The sequence below is a fragment of the Alligator sinensis genome, unplaced genomic scaffold (genome assembly GCF_000455745.1).
Source record: "Alligator sinensis unplaced genomic scaffold, ASM45574v1 scaffold225_1, whole genome shotgun sequence".
Classification (NCBI taxonomy): Eukaryota; Metazoa; Chordata; order Crocodylia; family Alligatoridae; genus Alligator; species Alligator sinensis.
In genome coordinates, this window is record NW_005842180.1 from 1,223,367 (window position 1) to 1,241,936 (window position 18,570).

The 18,570-nt window shown below is 40.6% G+C and overlaps 1 protein-coding gene across 2 annotated transcripts in view; it reads left to right on the plus strand.

Annotated features, from left to right (window-relative positions):
• The window catches only part of YTHDC2 (YTH domain containing 2), a 60,626-nt gene that overhangs the window by 13,471 nt on the left and 28,585 nt on the right, over positions 1-18,570 (plus strand). For both annotated transcript variants that reach the window (XM_025207072.1, XM_025207071.1), the window contains exons 8-16: positions 1,898-2,005; positions 3,229-3,377; positions 8,284-8,419; positions 8,873-8,999; positions 12,806-12,871; positions 17,413-17,591; positions 17,798-17,894; positions 17,983-18,070; positions 18,158-18,238. In XM_025207072.1, coding sequence (XP_025062857.1) covers positions 1,898-2,005; positions 3,229-3,377; positions 8,284-8,419; positions 8,873-8,999; positions 12,806-12,871; positions 17,413-17,591; positions 17,798-17,894; positions 17,983-18,070; positions 18,158-18,238 — 1,031 coding nt within the window. The remainder of the gene's footprint in view (positions 1-1,897; positions 2,006-3,228; positions 3,378-8,283; positions 8,420-8,872; positions 9,000-12,805; positions 12,872-17,412; positions 17,592-17,797; positions 17,895-17,982; positions 18,071-18,157; positions 18,239-18,570) is intronic.

Here is an 18,570-nt window from a genome sequence, read left to right on the forward strand (position 1 = left end):
AAAAAAACCTACTGAGTTAAGTTAATCCAAGTTAAAACTGTGCTTACACGCTGTCCTTAAAATGCTTTTTGCCACCATTTTGGAAAAGTGAACTCATATTACCAGGAGTATTTCTACATTCTCTTTTCAGTCATTGTCAATACTTGTCCTCACTGTGGGTATACAAGTGCTTTGAGCACTGGAGCATTTGATACTTTTTGCTTTAGCTTTCCCAGTATCCACAGATCATGCTGTGGCCCTGCTTTTCCTCACCTTGTTCAGTAACGAGTTTCACATTCCAGGGAAATGGTCCATATATAGATCATTTGCTGCCTGGGCAAGAAAGCATATGGTCCAGGATCCTCCCATATGCCCTTTGCTGCCCATGCATATTATTATGTGGGTACTCAGCAAAGTGAGACCAGGATCAGTCCTGATGATCGTCCTGTTTCTTATATGCCCAGGTCATTTCTGGTATCAAGCCCTGCTCATCTCAGTATCTCCCATAGATCTGCCTCTGGTCCCAGGCCTTTTCAACTAGGACAGAAGGATGGTGTTTCATATATATCATCACTTTCATATAACATAGGGATGTCCAACTTCAGAGTGGGGGTAACCACATGGGCCCCCTGGTACTTTTTGGCACACTATGTGGGGGCCGTTCTCAATGCAGAGGGGCCCCCTGAGCCATGGGCTACCCTGCCTCCAGGTGCCAAAGGAGGATGGGGAGCCCAGAGACCCTAGCAGTAGCTGCTGAAGCAGTAGAGGGAGTGTTACCAAATTAAGCCTTTGAATTGGACAGACTTGATTTAAGATACTTCAGAACTGGCCATCTGGTAAGATCACACACTAGTCCAGGCTAATTGGTTGTGTTTCTCTTTTTTTATTATATTTTTGAAGACCCACCATTCTAATATAATAAAATACTTAGTCTGTCTGTCTGTCCCTAACACTTCATTTGCACTCTGATCAGTTGTCTCTGTAGCCAATCACAATGCTGACTGAAACAACCAATCAGAGTGCTTTGCACAGACACACACACATGGCAGAGTACCTCCATAAGGGTGGGGACTGAGGCGCCAGAATGGGGGGGCAAAGCCATCGGCGCTGGCCTCTTTTTTCCCCCTCCCCCCATCGCCCTGCTCCTTGGAGGCAGATGGCGGGGATGAAGTGGGACTGAGGGGTCGGAGTGGGGGGGTGAAGCCAGCAGCCCTGCTGGCCCCCTGCCCCATCACCCCCCGACCCTGGTCCTTGGAGGTGGCGGTGGTGTGAGGTGCTGGCAGCCCAGCTCTGGCCTCATGCCCCGCTCCGGCCTCACCGCCACATCCAAGGGGTGGCCACACACCCCTCTGCAGGCAGGGGGGAGTGGGGGATGGGGGGTGTGGGGCCCATGGGGCTGGAGGTGGAGCGGAGCCACCGCGAGGCACTGGGTGGCGGTGCTCTGCCCCCACCTGCCCCCCCGCCCTGTCATTCATGAGGGGCAATTTGCTAGTAAACCATATATCAATCATGTGTTGGTCATTAACAATGAGCTAATTTGCATAATTGGACACAACAAAAACATTTTTTTTCATTTTCATAAAGCTGTAAAGAACAACTTCCTGCTCATGCATTGTTTCCAGTTACCTTTCCATAAAGTTGAAGACATTAACCAGGCAAAAGTACCCCCTGAAATTTATTAAAAATCTTACATACATTCCATTCCATTACTCCATATTATCTTTGACATAAGGAGCTTATTTCATTATAGCTTTTTCCAGAAAAGGCTTTTGGTTCTTTAACAAGTCTTTGGAATGTTGTGAAAATTGTTTTCTTTTGCATGCTAGAACATTAATTAATTTTGTGCATTAAACGCATTAATCTTTGTTAGGGTAACTAGTGGAGAAAAAGCAAATAAATAAAATATTTATATTTTCAGTACAAGGAAGACCATTTGAGGTTAAGGAGATGTTTTTAGAAGACATTTTACGAAGTACTGGATATACAAATAAGGAAATGATGAAATACAAAAAAGAAAAACAACGAGGTTAGTAGACACTTATTTGTCAGGGGAAAAAGAATCAGGGTTGCAACTGTAGTTGAGTAGTAAAATGTGTTAAACATTTTTGTTAAGTAATTCTTAATGTATTTGTAAATGCTTGCATCTTCAGGCTCTAAGTGTTTCATGACCTTAAGTAATATTTATATAAAAAAAGAAATGATCTGCTGTCTTTTATGTATGTACTTTATCTTTCTTCTGGTGAATTTTGTTGATTGGTATCTTTTTCTAATGGGGCAGCATTAAAACTTGTTGCCTTCTAGCTGTTCACAAGGTAGTATCAGAAGTTACATTAATGCTTACTTCTGGGAACAGATATGTAGCATAGTGGCAATTGTTTACATTGCAGAGAATTGGTGATTGTTGTTATATTATTTTTGTTTGCTTTCTCCAGTGAAGATATTATTTTAAGATTATTTAAAATAAATATTAACCAATTTAAAAAACTCTGCATTTAGCCTAAGTAGACATGGGTGTCCTGCCAAGTAAAGGAAATTTTAGTTCCTTTCCTTTCAATTAAAAAAAAAATTGTACAAACTATTAGCAAAACATCCTAAATCCTAAGCATTGACTTGTATCAAAGTGTCATTTGTGTAGTATGCATTGTTCTTGTTGCTCAGCTTAGCTGTAGAACACTGATTGTTGTTGATGTGGAACAACTCCCACATTTCTTAGGAGTATTTGCTATTGCATTTACTCCTCTAAGAAATGTGGGAGTTGTTCCACATCAACAATCAGTGTTATGGCTTCCACAACGGTGGCCATAGTGGCTTCCATAATGGTGGTCAGCCCAGAAACTAGTCTGTTCTTTTTGCTTGATCGTTTCAAAATATTTCTGCTTATATAGAAGAAATAAATACGGTCCAGTTCTGTAGTATTTACTTGAACTTCCCTTCTGTTTTAGTCTGTTGGGAGTGCTGAGCATTTGCAGGTTTAAGCCTTCTGTATTTGGTGGCTTTGTGCCTTGCTCTGTGAGGAGGCTTGCAGTTATGCGTTTAGAAGCTCTTTATTGATCATTATAGTTCTGTTGAAGTATAGCTAATGTTTTAACCAATGGGTGATACAGACAAAACCTTAAAATTCATATTTTATAATTTCAGAGAGATGTATGGTAAATTTCCCATAACATAACCCTTAACTTCTGTAAATGAAATTTCTAGATAATAGAATATAACTGTATTTATGTTTTATTGAAATCATAAATGTTTTAGAAGAGAAACAGCAAACAACCCTCACAGAATGGTATTCTGCTCAAGACAGTAGTAGTAAACCAGAGGCTCAAAGACAAAGATCTGTCCCGAGTGTAGCTGAAGAATATGACCTGTTGGATGATGGTGGTGACACAGTATTCAGTCAGCTGGTACGTTTTCCATGGTCTCAGACTTTGTTTCATATATACTGTGTGTTAATATGTTGTCTCTCATAGAAAAGTAATTTTGTTAATCATAGAAATCATGGAAGGGACCTCTGGTGGTCACCTAGTCCAGCCCCCTACCTGAGGCAGGATTATCCCTAATCAAACCATCCCACACAAGGCCTTATCTAATCTATTAGTAAAGCTACAAAATCAAGCCTGTCACACATCTACAAGACATAGTTCTCTAACCTGTTACAGGTAAAACAGGGGACAACAGTGGTCAGTGCCCTGCTGCTGCAAGGGTTGCAAAAGCAGGTTTGAGAGAGAAAGGCAGGGGGCTATGGCCCTCACTACAGAGGAAGGCAAAAACCTCCATAATCCATACCAGTGTGACCATGGAATAATATTCTTTCCTGGCCCCAAATACAGCGATTAGTCTGACTCTTAGTGAAAGGGCAAGACCCTCTAGCCAGGAACCTTTGGGTTTTAGTCCAAGCAGGAGCATTGGCACACCCAAATGAAAATCTCCAGCCTTGGATGCAGGCAACACCCAATGCTCCTGGGAAGGCACATAAAAACCCCTGACGTGTTGCAACAAGAGGGGAAAAAATTCCTTCCTGGGCACACGTGACCAGGAAGCATGGAAACTACCCATAGTAGAACATAGACATAGTTACTCCAGATCAGTGATTCTCAACCTGTTTAGACTCGAGACACCCCTTGGATAGATTCAGAAAAGGCCAGCTTTTTGTTTTCACTTGTTTTTTTGACTACAGATAAAAGAGCAATTTTTCTTTTGCAAAGAACTCAAAAAAGACCACAACAGGTCAGAATGTTTTTAATACTGTGGATTCCTATTTGAAATATCTAAGTTTCATAGTTTCATAGTTGGTAGGGTTGGAAGGGACCTGAGCAGATCATCAAGTCTGACCCCCTGCCATGATCAGGAAAGAATGCTGGGGTCAAATGACCCCAACTAGGTGATTATCTAGCCTCCTTTTGAAGACCCCCAAGGTAGGAGTGAGCACCACTTCCTTTGGAAGTTGGTTCCAGATCCTAGACACCCTGACTGTGAAGTAGTGCTTCCTGATGTCTAGCCTGACCCTACGCTCAGTCAACTTGAGGCTGTTATTCCTAGTTACTCCTGGTAGTGCTCAGGGGAACAGAGACTCCCGTTCCCCGGTGGTCCCCCTGGTAAGTTTATAGATGGCCACTAGATACCCTTGCAGCCTTCTCATTTGAAGGCTGAACAGGTTCAGGTCCCATAGCCTCTCCTCGTAGGGCCTGTCCTGCTGCCCCCTGACCATGCGAGTGGCCCTCCTTTGGAACCTCTTAATGCTGTCCACATCCCTCCTGAAGTGTGATGCCCAGAACTGGATGAAGTACTCCAACTGTGGCCTGGCCAATGTCGCATAGAGGGGGAGGATCACCTCCTTGGACCAGCTCGTGATGCATCTGTGGATGCATGACAAGGTGCGGTTAGCCTTACTGACCGTGTCTTCACATTGGCGGCCCATGTTCATCTTGGAATCAGTAATGACTCCAAGATCCATTTCTGCCTCTGTGCTGACAAGAAGGGAGTTCCCCAGCCTGTAGGTATGCTGTTGGTTCTTTCTCCCTAGGTGTAGTACCTTGCACTTGTCAGTATTGAATGCCATCATACTCTCATCTGCCCACCCCTGTAACCTGTCTCCAGATCTAGTTGTAGCCTGTCCCTCCCTTCTATTGTGCCCACCTCTCCCCACATCTTAGTGTCATCCATGAATTTGAACAAGGTGCTTTTCACCCTCTCATCCAAGTCGCTGATGAAGATGTTAAACAGTGCAGGCCTGTGGACCGATCCCTGGGGGACCCCACTGCCCACATCCCTCCAGGTCGAAAAAGACCCGTCCACCACCACTCTCTGGGTGCAGCCCTCCAGCCAATTTGCGACCCATCTGACTGTGTAGGCATTGACGCCACAGTCGCCTAATTTTTTAATGAAGATGGGTTGAGACGGTGTCGAAGGCCTTCCTAAAGTCCAGAAAGACTACATCCACCAACACCTGCGTCTGAGGATTTCGTGACCTGGTTGTAGGAGGCAACCAATTTGGTCTGACAGGACTGGCCCCTAATGAACCCATGTTGGTTGCCCCTAAGCATAATCTCCCCTGCTGGTCCTTTGCAGATGTGCTCCTGGATAATTTTCTCAAAGCGCTTCCCCAGGACTGAGGTAAGACTAATGGGCCTATAGTTTCTCGAGTCCTCCTTCCTTCCTTCCCTTTTTGAAAATGGGGACCACATTGGCCCTTTTCCAGTCCTCTGACACCTCGCCAGAGCACTATGAGTGCTCATAAAGCCATGCCAGGGGTCCCGCAATGACCTCTGCCAATTCCCTCAGCACCCTGGGGTGGAAATCTGGACCTGCTGATTTGAACATGTCCAGCCCCACCAGAAGTTCCCTAACTAGGTCCTCTCTGACCCTAGGCCTGATTGTGCCTCTCCTGAGTCCATCCGGAATCCCAGTGAGGGGATGTTCCGGTCCCCGCTCAGAAAAATGGAGGCAAAGAATTTGTTAAAGAGGTCAGCTTTATTGTCTGGTGCAACCACCAGATTGCCAAGCGTGTCCTGCAGGGGCCCTACATTACCCAATCCTTTCTTTTTACTCCCTATGCATTTAAAAAAGGACTTCTTGTAATCTTTGATCCTGGTTGCTAGTCCTAGTTCTGTCTCCGCCTTAGCCTTCCTGACAGCCCCCCTACAGTCTCGAGCAATGGAGGTATAATTCTTGGTGATGGCCCGTACTTCCATCGGGGGTATGCCTCCTTTTTAGCTTTCAGACGTTCCTGAATGCCTTTGGTGAGCCATGGGGGCTTTTGAGCACTCTTGCCCACTTTGCCTCATGTTGGCACTGTCACCCTTTGGGCTCGGAGGATTGTCTCCTTAAGGAACGACCACTCATCTTGGACTCACAACTCCCCTACCCTCCGGGACCTTAGTGCCTCCCCGACTAATCTCTTTAACTCATTGAAATCGGCCCTTCTGAAGTCAAGGGCTTCTGCCTTGCTGCAGGCCTTTAACACTCTGCGCTGGATGGTGAATTCCAGTAGGCGATGATTGCTATTGCCCAGGTGGGTGAGAACCTGCAGTCCCCTCATGAGGTCGTTGCCTGTGGCCAGGACCAGGTCCAGCAAGGCATTTCCCCTGGTGGGACTGTGCACCTCCTGTGTTAGGTGGAGGTCCTGTATCTTGGCTAGGAACCTACGTGAGCGGTCAGACCTGGCTGACTGCTCCTCCTAGCAGATGTCCGGGTAGTTTAGGTCACCCATGATGACCACGTCCCTTGACCTAACTGCCTCTGCAAGTTAACCTTAGAATTCCTGGTCCAGCTGTTCCCCCTGGTTGGGTGGTCGATAGTATAGTAGTCACCCACTGTTAAGTCCCTTTCCCCCTGGCCCCCTTGTATTTTAACCCAGAGCACTTCAGTCTGCCCCTCCTCTGACCCTATGCTGTTTGTTGAGGACATGTATTGCTCTTTGACGTAGAGCGCCACATCCCCTCATTTCCTCCCTGTTCTATCCTGTCTGAACAGTCTTGTAGCCCTTGATGTTTACCGCCCAGTCATGGGTTGAATCCCACCAGGTTTCAGTGAGCCCCACTATGTCCGGGTTTGTGTTAGCAAGCAGGAGGGCAAGTTCCTCCTGCTTGTTCCCCATACTACGAGCATTAGTGTTTAAGGCCTTCTATGGGTGCATGCCCCTCCCCCCTGATCCCACGACTATCCGGACCCCTGTAAGCCTAAGGTGTGAATCATTTGCCCACCTAACAGTGCAGACAGTGTGTCACTTCCTGCAGTGCCCTTGAAAGGGTCTCAAGGTACACACCCTGGTTAAAAATTATCATCCTAAATCATCTGTGGCCAATGCTTGTCCAGTTTCTTTTTGAAGACCCCAAGTGATGGAGAGTCCACAACTTTCCTAGGTAGTCTGTTTCACTGCCTCACTGTTCTATCAGTGAAGAAATTTTTCCTGACATTAATCTAACACTATTTTTGCTGTAGCTTCAAGCCATTTGTTCACATCTTTTCCTCTGCAGCAAGATGAAAAGGTGATCTCCCCCTTCTTTACATATTTGAAGCTGATCTCCCTTCAGATATTTGAAGACTGCTGTCATGTCCCTTCTATAATCACCTTTTCCACAAGCAGAGAAAGTCTTTTTCCTTCAACTGCTCCTCTTATGGCTTGCTATCCAAGCCCTTTATGATTTTTTGTTGCCTCTCTGCAGCTCTGTATACCCCTGGATGCTTTGCAAGTTCTCACCTGTGTGGGGAAGGAGGAAATTATGTCTCAAAGCCTGCTAAGTGGGCTTTACTGTTCATCAGAGTTGTAGCAGTGCAGCTCTGTGCCTGGGGCAGTGCTGGATCCAGCAGCAGTGCAAGCAGCCATCACAGTGGCAAGGAATGCCTCATTCCTCCTGCCCCAGTTATGCTACTGGTGTCTGTTATATTGAGTATGTTAACTTCACCTAAGTTGTTGAAAGAATATACTTAATGGAAATAATGCAGACAGCAGCTGTAAAATGTTAACATTTTAAGGCAGTCCTAACCAATCCATGCACATACAAATCAATTTTTCTATTAATATTTTGTACTGTCCCTTGATTATCATCTTTTTTATTTACTTATATTATTGCTATCTAGGTAAATTGGAACTCCTTGGGACAGTATTCCTTTTAAACAAGGGTATTTTAGATGAATTGTCTTAGAGGCAGGTAGCATGGTGAATTGTGGAGTGTCACACTATTGGAATAATAATTATCTTTAGCATAGGTGTGGAAATAATATAAATTGTCAGAGGAACAACAGCTCTTAGAAAAGATTTGTATAGGTTATTTTTCAAATCTAATATCTTTACTTTTTTTTTAATTTTAGACGGAAAAAGATGTGAACTGTCTTGAACCTTGGTTAATAAAAGAAATGGATTCCTGTCTCTCTGACATATGGTTGCATAAAGATGTTGATGCCTTTGCTCAGGTGTTTCACCTTATTTTAACTGAAAATGTCAGTGGTAGGTCTTTTATTTTAGTAAGCTTGTTTTTCTTGAGATGTAATTTGCTGCATAGTTTTTAGAAAAGAAAAATTATGAAACAAGCAAAGAAATTCTATGGATTTAACATTACTAGTTTCTTAAATATTACTTTTAAATAAAAATACTTGTTGGAAAATTTTGACTTAAGATTTTCAGGAATGATGGATTGTGTTCCTATTAATTATCATCACAGTCTTGAAGTGTGCATATTTGTGTGGAACCAATTTATATAATACAGTGTTAAATTTATGAGGATTGACAGGGAGGAGGGAATGAATGTTTTACTTTGCATCCAAAATTTAATTTCTTCTTGTATTGGTAGAATTTTGCAAGGCTTCAAATAGAACATTTGGAGGAATCAATAATGCTATTCAAATGTTTTTGCACAAACGCTCATTGGTTTTTCCTTTTTTTTTTCTTTTTCCTTACTAGTTGATTATAGGCACAGTGAAACCAGTGCAACTGCGCTAATGGTTGCTTCAGGGAGAGGCTTCTTGAGTCAAGTAGAGCAGCTAGTCAGTATGGGAGCAAATGTGCACTGCAAATCATCCAATGGCTGGTAAAAATTGTATTGGACTTTTTAAAAATACAGATTTCTGTTTACGTGTTTTAAGTAGATAACTTACTTTTTTTAAAAGAAAAAATATTCTTGGTTCTAATATTAGTGAGTAATCTTAATAAACTAAAACCAATAATCCTTTTCTGTTTTACTTTCTCTCTTCTCCCTACATTTCAAATGTCAAAAGCTGCACTCACTAGCACCACAACTGGAAGAGACTTGGGGGTCATGACTGACCACAAGATGAACATGAGCCACCAATGTAATGCCACAGCTGGCAAAGCAAATAAAACTTAGGCTTGCATCTATTGATGCATCTCAAACAAGACCCAAAAAGTCATTCTCCCACTTTGCTCAGCTGTGGTGAGGCCGCAGCTGGAGTAATGCATCCAGTTCTGGGGTCCACACTTTAGAAAGGACGTGGAGAAGCATGAGAGAGTTCAGAGGAGAGCCACGTACATGATTAGAGGTCAAGAGAACTGACCTTATGAAGAGAGGCTGAGAAGCATTGGACTCTTCAGCCTGGAGAAGTGAAGACTCAGGGGTGACTTGGTAGCAGCCTGTAAGTATATAAGGGATGTGCATCAGGATCTGGAGGGGAACGTCTGTTCACCAGGGCACCCCAAGGGAAGACAAGGCCTTGTGGTCTCAAACTCCTCCAAGACCGTTTTAGACTGGACATAAGGAAAAACTTCTTTACTGTCTGAGTCTCCAGAGGCTGGAATAGACTCCCCACAGAAGTGTTGCAAGAACCTACTCAGGATACCTTTAAGAAATGCTTGGATGCTTATCTTGCTGGAGTGATCTGACCCCAGCTGACTTCCTGCCCCTTGGGCAGGGGGCTGGACCCAGTGATCTCGCAAGGTCACTTCTAGCCCTGATGTCTGTCAAAACTATGCAATTTTCAAGACATTTATATGTAAATCTTTGCTTTTCAAATTTATTATAAGACCATCTCATTTTCTTGTCAGTGGCACTGATTAATAGATATTAAAGCAAATATAAAGACAATGGAAAGATTCCTAAGCTTCAGATCATCCCCTAAATGTTTTGCCATTCATGAGTGATGCGTGAGCGTGTCTGAGAAGAGTGTGTTTTCTATTCTTAAGGCCTTTTTTTCTTTTCAGAACTAACTTGTACTACAGCCAGTGTAAATAATAGACGTATTATGAAAAAATATCAATTTTTCAAACTTCTGTGACTAAATGCATTCTATACTAGTTTAGAAATGTTAACTTAAAATCCATAGTAGTTCATTGTAAAATAAAGAAAGAGGCAAGAATTGGAGTGTGGTGGGGGCTGTTGCTATGGTGATTATGTTAAAAAAACTTGCAAAAGAGTTTTGTTTTAGTCAGTTGGAGAGGGGGGCAGGGACCAATAACATTAGCTTTATAAGGACATCATGAACATAATTTCTGGGAAAACTTTTAAGTTAAAAACGCAAACCTTTATACATATGAATGTATTAGTTCAGAGGGAGTGCTACATGTGTGTCTCTTCGGAACTCTTAAATGTTCAGTATAAACAATGGTGAAGGAAAAGTACTAAGTGTTACTCAGTATTTTATGTAGTTTTTTCAGGTGAAATAAAGTGAAACAGTTGTTTTTTTACCCAACTTAATTGTACTCTCTCCTGCATGAAACTGACATTTTTACTTGGGAAAGTATTACTGTATTTACCCGAATAGAAGATGACTCCCCCCAATAACTAGGTTCTATATATGGAAAATGTATACATTTGATATAATATTCCAGGTATAGAATCTGACAGTTTGCCTTGAATATGTCCCTCTTTCACTGCTACAGCAGTGGAAATAAATTGGTGCAGGATGGTTAGGTGTCTTTTCCTTTGTCTCCCCTTCTCCCCTCCCAGCTTTTACCTCCTGTAGGCCCCTTGCCACCCTTCCTGACTGTAAGACCCCGCTTTCCCTGAGCACATGAAAGTGAGGGGCAAATCTGAAGACACTAACTTTGAAATAAATTACCTGCAGTAATTTGCATATAGTACCCCTAGGCTTAGTTCATCCAGAATCGATGCATTTTACCTCTTTTGAGACTGCTTCAAGTTTTAGCACAGGTACTCCATAAATTCACTTTTAAGCAGCACTTTTGTACCAGAGCGAAAAGGCTCATGATACACCACATAGTTCATTGAGCTGGGCCCTAGGAGAGGCAACAGTGTTTCAAGCCATGGTGGTCCCACAGCTCAGCACTGCTCAGTAGGTGTGTGTTCTCCAGATACCACCTCCATCCTCCCCACCCAAAAGAACCGTGTGCTAATTTGCTTCCCACTCATAACTGGAACAGGGTGTTCTTGTCATGAGTTCTGGGATCTGCAAAAAATTATTTGTGGGTGAGGTGTAGAACAGCCTGATCTGCTATCTCATGCGGGTGGCATGCTAATCATTGGTGATAGGCTGAGAGAGGATTTGACAGAGGGATTCTGGGTGAACTGTTTGGGGCCCTGTTTGATGATGTTTGCCAGACATTTAAAGCTCATGAAGAAACAGGACAGGAATCATTGGAAATGAGCAAGTAAGGTGCAACTCAGCTGCAGGAGTGAAGAGGAAGTCCAAATATCAATGTAGTGGTTCACTGCCTTGAAAATGAGTCAGCATTGAGGGGGTCTGCATTCAGTGGGCACTAGCATGTATCTTATTCAGATAGGCTGCATTAACTTATCTTTGTGGTATCTTTGTGGTAGTTTCTCAGCCTTTTGTGGGCTAAGATCAAGTGTAGTCACTGCACTGGTCTAAGCCAAAATGCATTTAAAATGGTACTGTGTAGTGGAGGGTGCACCCCTATCCAGATGTGGACAGGACACCCTATGAGAGCCTCATAGTTTCCCACTGGCCAGCTTCCAGTGGGAGGATCTTGGCTATACACCAACTTTATGGAAACAGGAGACTCCTCCTGGGTTGCTCCTGCGGCCGTATGGCTGAGGGCAAGAAAAACTTGGGGGCGTCCGAACCCCAAGCCTCTGGGCTTGGGCCTGCATGTAGGATGCCTGCCAAAGGATTTGGAAGTATCTGAAGTCCCAAGCTGAAAAGTCTGGGGTGGAGGATACTTGCCAGTAGCAGGGCCACATATGGTTTTTGAACAATTTAAATGGATTCGGAACTGATCTGGCTAATTTGACCTGGAACACGAAAATTTTTCCAAAATATAAAAAAAATGTGATGGGTTCCCATCAGCATCTCGGTCTTTTGGCTAAGTTCAAGCACTTTTGGCACCAAGGGGGAGGGTATCAGGGCTGGCTCTCGCCCTCCTAGTACTGGTTTGGTGTTGCAGCACCTCCAGGCCTGGGGCTGTTTCTCTATGGTGGGATCACCTGTTTGTTTGTTTTTTTTCCCTAAGGGCTAAAAAAAAAAAAAAAAAAGTGGGGGGGAGGGTCCCATGAGCATGTTTGCCCAGTGTGGACCATGTGTTTATAGTTATGCTCTGTGTTGGCTGTATTTAATCAACTTCATAATTGGTTTGCATTGCTGAGCACAAGCTGTTTTTGGCAGCAGTGTAATGCTAGACAGTGTAGCTTTTTCCCTTGCTGATTGGAAGGGAAAAAAACCTCCTCTTGTATTTGAGTAAATATGATATGTACTGGGTGCATCCATTGTACACATATTCATTATTGTGCTAGTTTATATACTTGCAAATGTGAAACAGCTACACAGTATTTATGAAACCTGTGAGACACTAGAAATGGAGGGGAAAATGGTATACTAAAATCAGTAATTAAGAACATACAAAAGTATGGTGGCGCATATAGTTCTAAATGAGAGATAGTAAAAAAAACTGTCTTTATTTCAGGGTGGCTTTGGATTGGGCTAAGCACTTTGGACAGACTGAAGTGGTTGACCTTCTGGAATCCTATAGGTAAAGTATCTCTGTTTTGCTAAAACAGGTATTTAACATGGTGAATGTCCGTGTTATTTCTTAGTAAAGTTTTAATGAGTATACTTTTTGGTTTTCTGTCTTTAAAAATCTAGCTTAAAACTTTTGGGTTCTCGCTTTTTAAAAACAGACTTCCTAAAATAAAAGTAGGAAGTTAACATAATTGAAATCAAACATTTCTCCGTGTTCTTGATCACACCCACTACTTTATCAATGAATGAGTCAACTCCTTGTAGAGGCCAGGACTGATTCTAGCACTTTGATAAGGAACCCTGAAACTGCAAGCCATTCAGTGCTTTCTTTTTCTACCAAAACAGCAGGATAACTTGGTCAGGTTCTCCTAATACTGTTTAAAATCTCAATTGATGTCCCTTCCCTTCTACTCTGGGGCAGGGAGGTTGCCTTTTTAAATTGACCTTTTGCCTCTTTACCACTTGCATGGTAAGAATGTTTTTAGAACACTATATTATATCTTTGCATCTCATCTCTCAGCAGAGGGTTGTGTTACAGAAAAATCTAGTAATCTCCTGTCCTCAGTGCTTGAAAATTAAGCCCAAGATCTGTAAAACTGTATATAAGGTTGGGTTCCTGTAACTATATTAAGATACCTTAGTACGTGCTTGTAAAAAGTGCTATCTAGTGCCATCATTAAAGAGCCAATGCTGCTCTTCAAAACATTTAAGAGATCTTTAAGTTCCTGTAAAACATTTCTATTATTCCAACAGTTCAGTCGCATAAAAAAAGCTCAAAAGATCCAATTCAGGCCATTCAGGAAATATACTTTCTCTCAGAATTATTTTGACACTGCTATAGAAGGAATTACAACTTTAGCATTTTAATCTATAAAAGAGAGAAATGAAGTTCTTTTTCACATAATTTGTAATTAACTTGTGGGACTCATTGCCACAAGGTTTTGTAGAGGCTGATCATTTAACCAGATATTTCAAAAGAGGATTTGGACAAATTAATACAGAAACCAGCTCAGCATTGGATATTTAAACATGATAGGTTAGGGGTGCAACCTCTAAATTAGAACTTTTTAGCCCTTTGAAAGTTGGAACCTGTAAGGAAGGAGGGGCAGGGTACAGGCTCAATCTGGATAGGCCCTGCATAAATACTTCCTCTTGGCATCCACTCTCTGTACTGTGCTATACAGGGTACTGGGTTAGATGGATCTATGGTCTGACCCAGTATGGCACTTTTTGCAATGTTTAAGAAAACATGCCCAAGTAAATACTTCCCATTCATCTTCAGCTAGTATGACAATTTCATTATGCTCTTTCAAGGGAGTTAAGAGTGGGGAGAGCAGGTGAAAGGAAAAAAATTAACGCTCTCTGTAAAACTTAATGTTCTAAAGTTTGGCATCCCTAAAACTTAATTGCATGCAATTGGAAGCATTGTTTGCTGAAGATATGGCTTTTTTTTTTAGAAGAGGATAACATTTTCTCCTAAAGAGCTTGTAAATGAGATGGAAAGAGCTCTTAGGGAAGAGGGAGGGATACTGAAATATTCCTTCACGAGTTTCTATCTGTACCTTATTTGGCTAGAGTGCAAGTAGCAGTAAGTTAAACTAAACCACATAGAATTTCACAATAAAACTAAACCACATAGAATTTCATCAATAAAAACTTGCTCCATTATTTATTGCACCATACCTCTAATGGGATTCCTTTAATATTGATTTTTATATCATACCCACTGCTACTGTATATGGCCTTATCAAATTCATTTGGAATTTGATCCACTGATTGTCAATTAAGACTTATTCTTTGATTCTTCAAATTTGATTAATTGAAAAATGACAGAAAATGCCGAAAAATACAGCTGCTCCATTCCTAAAACACTGGATGTTGTTTTTAAGGAGGAAACAGATTTTTCTGAACTGATCCGTAGTAAACACAGGTTTACCTTTAAAAACCTTACAAGTGATTTATTGAAAAAATTACCGATGTCTGATTCAATTAGCTGAGCATAATGGGGATGTGTGTTTCAGGTGACCATTGAGATTCGTTGGCAGAAGGATTTGGGAAAACTTGCATTTCATTTTCTACGCTACCTGGCACTAGATAGTGTCCTCAGTTTTATAAGTGCCAAAATGTACATACAAACTAAGAAGGAAGTAATGCATGATAGCCTGCAACAATGCATTTTAAATTGTTATTGATTGTTTTAAGATAATGCTGTTTTATCTAGACTGAGCTGTTTCTAAAATGTAGTTTTAAATTTCTGTATTTGTTTAGATGTTTAATAGTCTTTGACTATTAAAATTCTACCTGCAGGGAGTTTTGTTTCTTTGACTAATGCTGAGCTATCACACACAACCTTTTCTTCATGCAAGGGGGGAAAAAAAAGGATTTTAAGGCTAAAAAAATATATTGTATATAAATGTTTACTTCCCATTCTTCCGAGAACTCATTGAGAGAATAACCACAGGACTTTTGTCTGCTTAGAATAACAAAACAACAAAACCATGAAGGTTTTTCTAGGGTATTTCTCTCAATTTTTTTAAAATTACAACTTTTGAGTAGATTGGCATATTGAAGACAACCACTACATAGTCTCATTACGTGATTCCCAGTTTTGCGAGGTGGAAGAGTGATCCATTCTAAATTTTTAAAATTTGGTATTATCTTGTTTAACATAGTACAGAATGAGAGAGGCAGGAAAAGGAGTATAGGGAAACAGAGAATCAAACTGTATTTAGTTTATTTTGTGGGGAAAATGTTATTAATACTATGATTATAAAAGAGGGCTAGGCATTCAGGTACAGAAAATCCTCAAACCCTGAAGTAGTTAAATAATACAGATTATTATAACAGTTAAATAGAAAATAGAATGTATAGTTAGCCATGTATTATTAATACTTAGACACAACTATCAATTCTCGCATTAACTGCTTTCTGATGTATTGCTTCTCAGTGAAAATGTTTCACTTAGACGAAAAGAAGAGTTTGGTCATAAATGGGAAGTCTCTGTGCAATTATTAATACCAGTTCATTGTAATAATACAAATTAGCATGAACAAAGATTAGGAAGCAAGCTATTAGTAACAGTGATTGTCAAAACACCAAATAACCATTATTACATATCCTTTTAGTGAAATGGAATATGAATTTTAAACAATTCTTGATAATTTATCAAGGATAATTACAGGATACTTGTAAAGGAGAGCTAATACTAAGTAAGGAGGATTATGTGAAGTACAGATTCAGATGAAACAAATGAATGGCAAGATATGTTCTACAAATTTTGTTTGATGCTTTGGCAATGTAATTGCTGGAATGATTAAGTAGATTAAATTAAGTGTTCCCAAATTACAAGAGAGGAACAGTTTGGCTTTTTTCATAGATTTTGTAGGTTCCTGTTTTACAGTCATTTTTGGTTAAGAACTTACATTTTATTTCATTTGTTGATGCCAAGGCTGTGATTTGGGAGTGGGTAGACTTGGTCAATAGTATTAAACAGTGCCTTAATTATTTTGTTTACGGGTGTTGTTTTTTCAACCAAAATAGTTAAACTGGTGTAACTTCTAGCATGAACATGGCTAGATCAGTATAAAGCATTACAGTAATGTTTCTCAAACTATGGATTGCAACGCCAAATGGGGCTGTAGCATTTACAAGTGGGATTCTGAGCTCCATAGAATTACTGCTAGAGGGAGCATGCCTTGCATTGGAAGTGGGGTAACATACCTGGAAATGTGAGGAACTGCTCTCTTACCATAATAACTTATTTTCTTTCCTTATGGGAATTCCTATACCAGGCTAAAACACTTAGGCTAGTACAACTACATGCATAATAGGGATAGATAAAACTACAGTGTCTGTGCATAGGCAAAGCCTTGATGCACAAGGACAATCACTTCAGCTCTTCCAAAATGTGAAGGTATGCTAGTTAAAATTAAAAAAAAAATACAGTTTCAGAATTCTTCTTTGAAAGTGTGGCTGTCATTTTTTTTTTTCTTAGGACTAGCATCATTATGTACTGGAAAGTAATACGTACACCAGAACATTCACAAATAATATTTTGATTACAGAAAATTACCAGTTTCTCATATATTGTTTTTTAGAATTTTACCACCATTCATATAGTATCTGGTAAACTAATATGTTATCCATTCCAAAACTGCAGCAATGTGAATTAATTTTGATACACGTATGTTCTTTTTACCATTTTCCTATAAACAGGTTAAAGTGGATGATGTAGTTGGTACTTTCAGATGAGACTCTAAGCACAGTAAAATAAAACACCTTAAGCACAGGTGTGGTATTAAGCATGAGAGTTGCATGTTTGGTGGATTGGAGTTTGACTCACTAAAGCCAATATTGAATAATACGGGCAGTGAAAATGCAATGTTACTATCTATGCCATTGCTAATATTTCATATTGACATCAGACCCAGAAATAGTGATAGCTCTTATCTGAGTTTGAGTTTACAGGTATAAGGAAGCATGGTGTTCTTGGATTCACTTCACCCTTTTTCATGAGGAATAAGTTTATTTTTATATGATTGGATATTTTAGTGCTTCCTTGGAGTTTGGAAATCTGGATGAAAGTTCTCTGGTCCAGGCAAATGGTGGTGACCTTAGTGCAGAAGACAGAGAGCTACTGAAAGCATACCATCACAGTTTTGATGATGAGAAAGTGGATCTGGACTTGATTATGCACCTACTTTACAACATCTGTCATAGTTGTGATGCTGGTAATTGTATATTTCTTTTATTATAATTTGTATATTGCAGATATAGTGTTCCTGATGTATCAGATCATCATTGCCTTCTCTGAATAGTAGTAGCTATATAAACTGCTGTACTGCATGTCAGTCCTTTGCATCTGATATAAATACACAGCACTTAAGCATGTTCTTCTCAGATTAAATATAACTTCTGTATATAATTTTTTTTAAAGGAGCAATTTTAATTTTTCTACCTGGCTACGATGAAATAGTTAGCTTGAGGGATCGCATTCTGTTTGATGACAAGAGATTTGCTGATAATGTTCACAGGTAAAAGCTCTACTCTGTATTGTTGATTTCAGTTCTTCTTGCCTTCATATACCTTAGATTTTTACTATAACTTCTGTTTTGTCATCAGGTACCAGGTTTTTATGCTGCATTCAAATATGCAAACATCAGATCAGAAGAAGGTGCTGAAAACTCCACCCCCAGGCATCCGCAAAATAGCAAGTATCAAATAACTTGTAAAAGTTTCCTTTGATTCAGATTGTCTTCACTTGTGCAGTGATTACAGAATAATTTTATCGTTATAGATTCTTTCAACTAACATTGCAGAAACCAGCATTACAGTCAATGATGTTGTGTTTGTTATTGACTCTGGCAAGATGAAAGAGGTATGTTTTGGCTCAAACTCTCTATACACTAATACAGAGAAGTGGTACATATGTTAGCAGGTTTCTTGTTAGTATGTCTTGTTAAACATACATGTTTAAGGTCTCTAAACTATTAATAGTGGAAATTTTATTGAAACGAAATGTAAATATTTGGCTGTCACAACTCCAGTAGAGCTGGGGTTAGATCATTGGTACTTACCAAGACATCTAATAAGCCAAGGGCTGGTACAGCTTTTTAAATATACAAAGGGCTGTTTGTATTTTCTTCTGAGATACTGAACAAGTTAGAATGGGTTTTCAGAGGAAGCTTGGGCTAGAGAGAGGAAGAATGC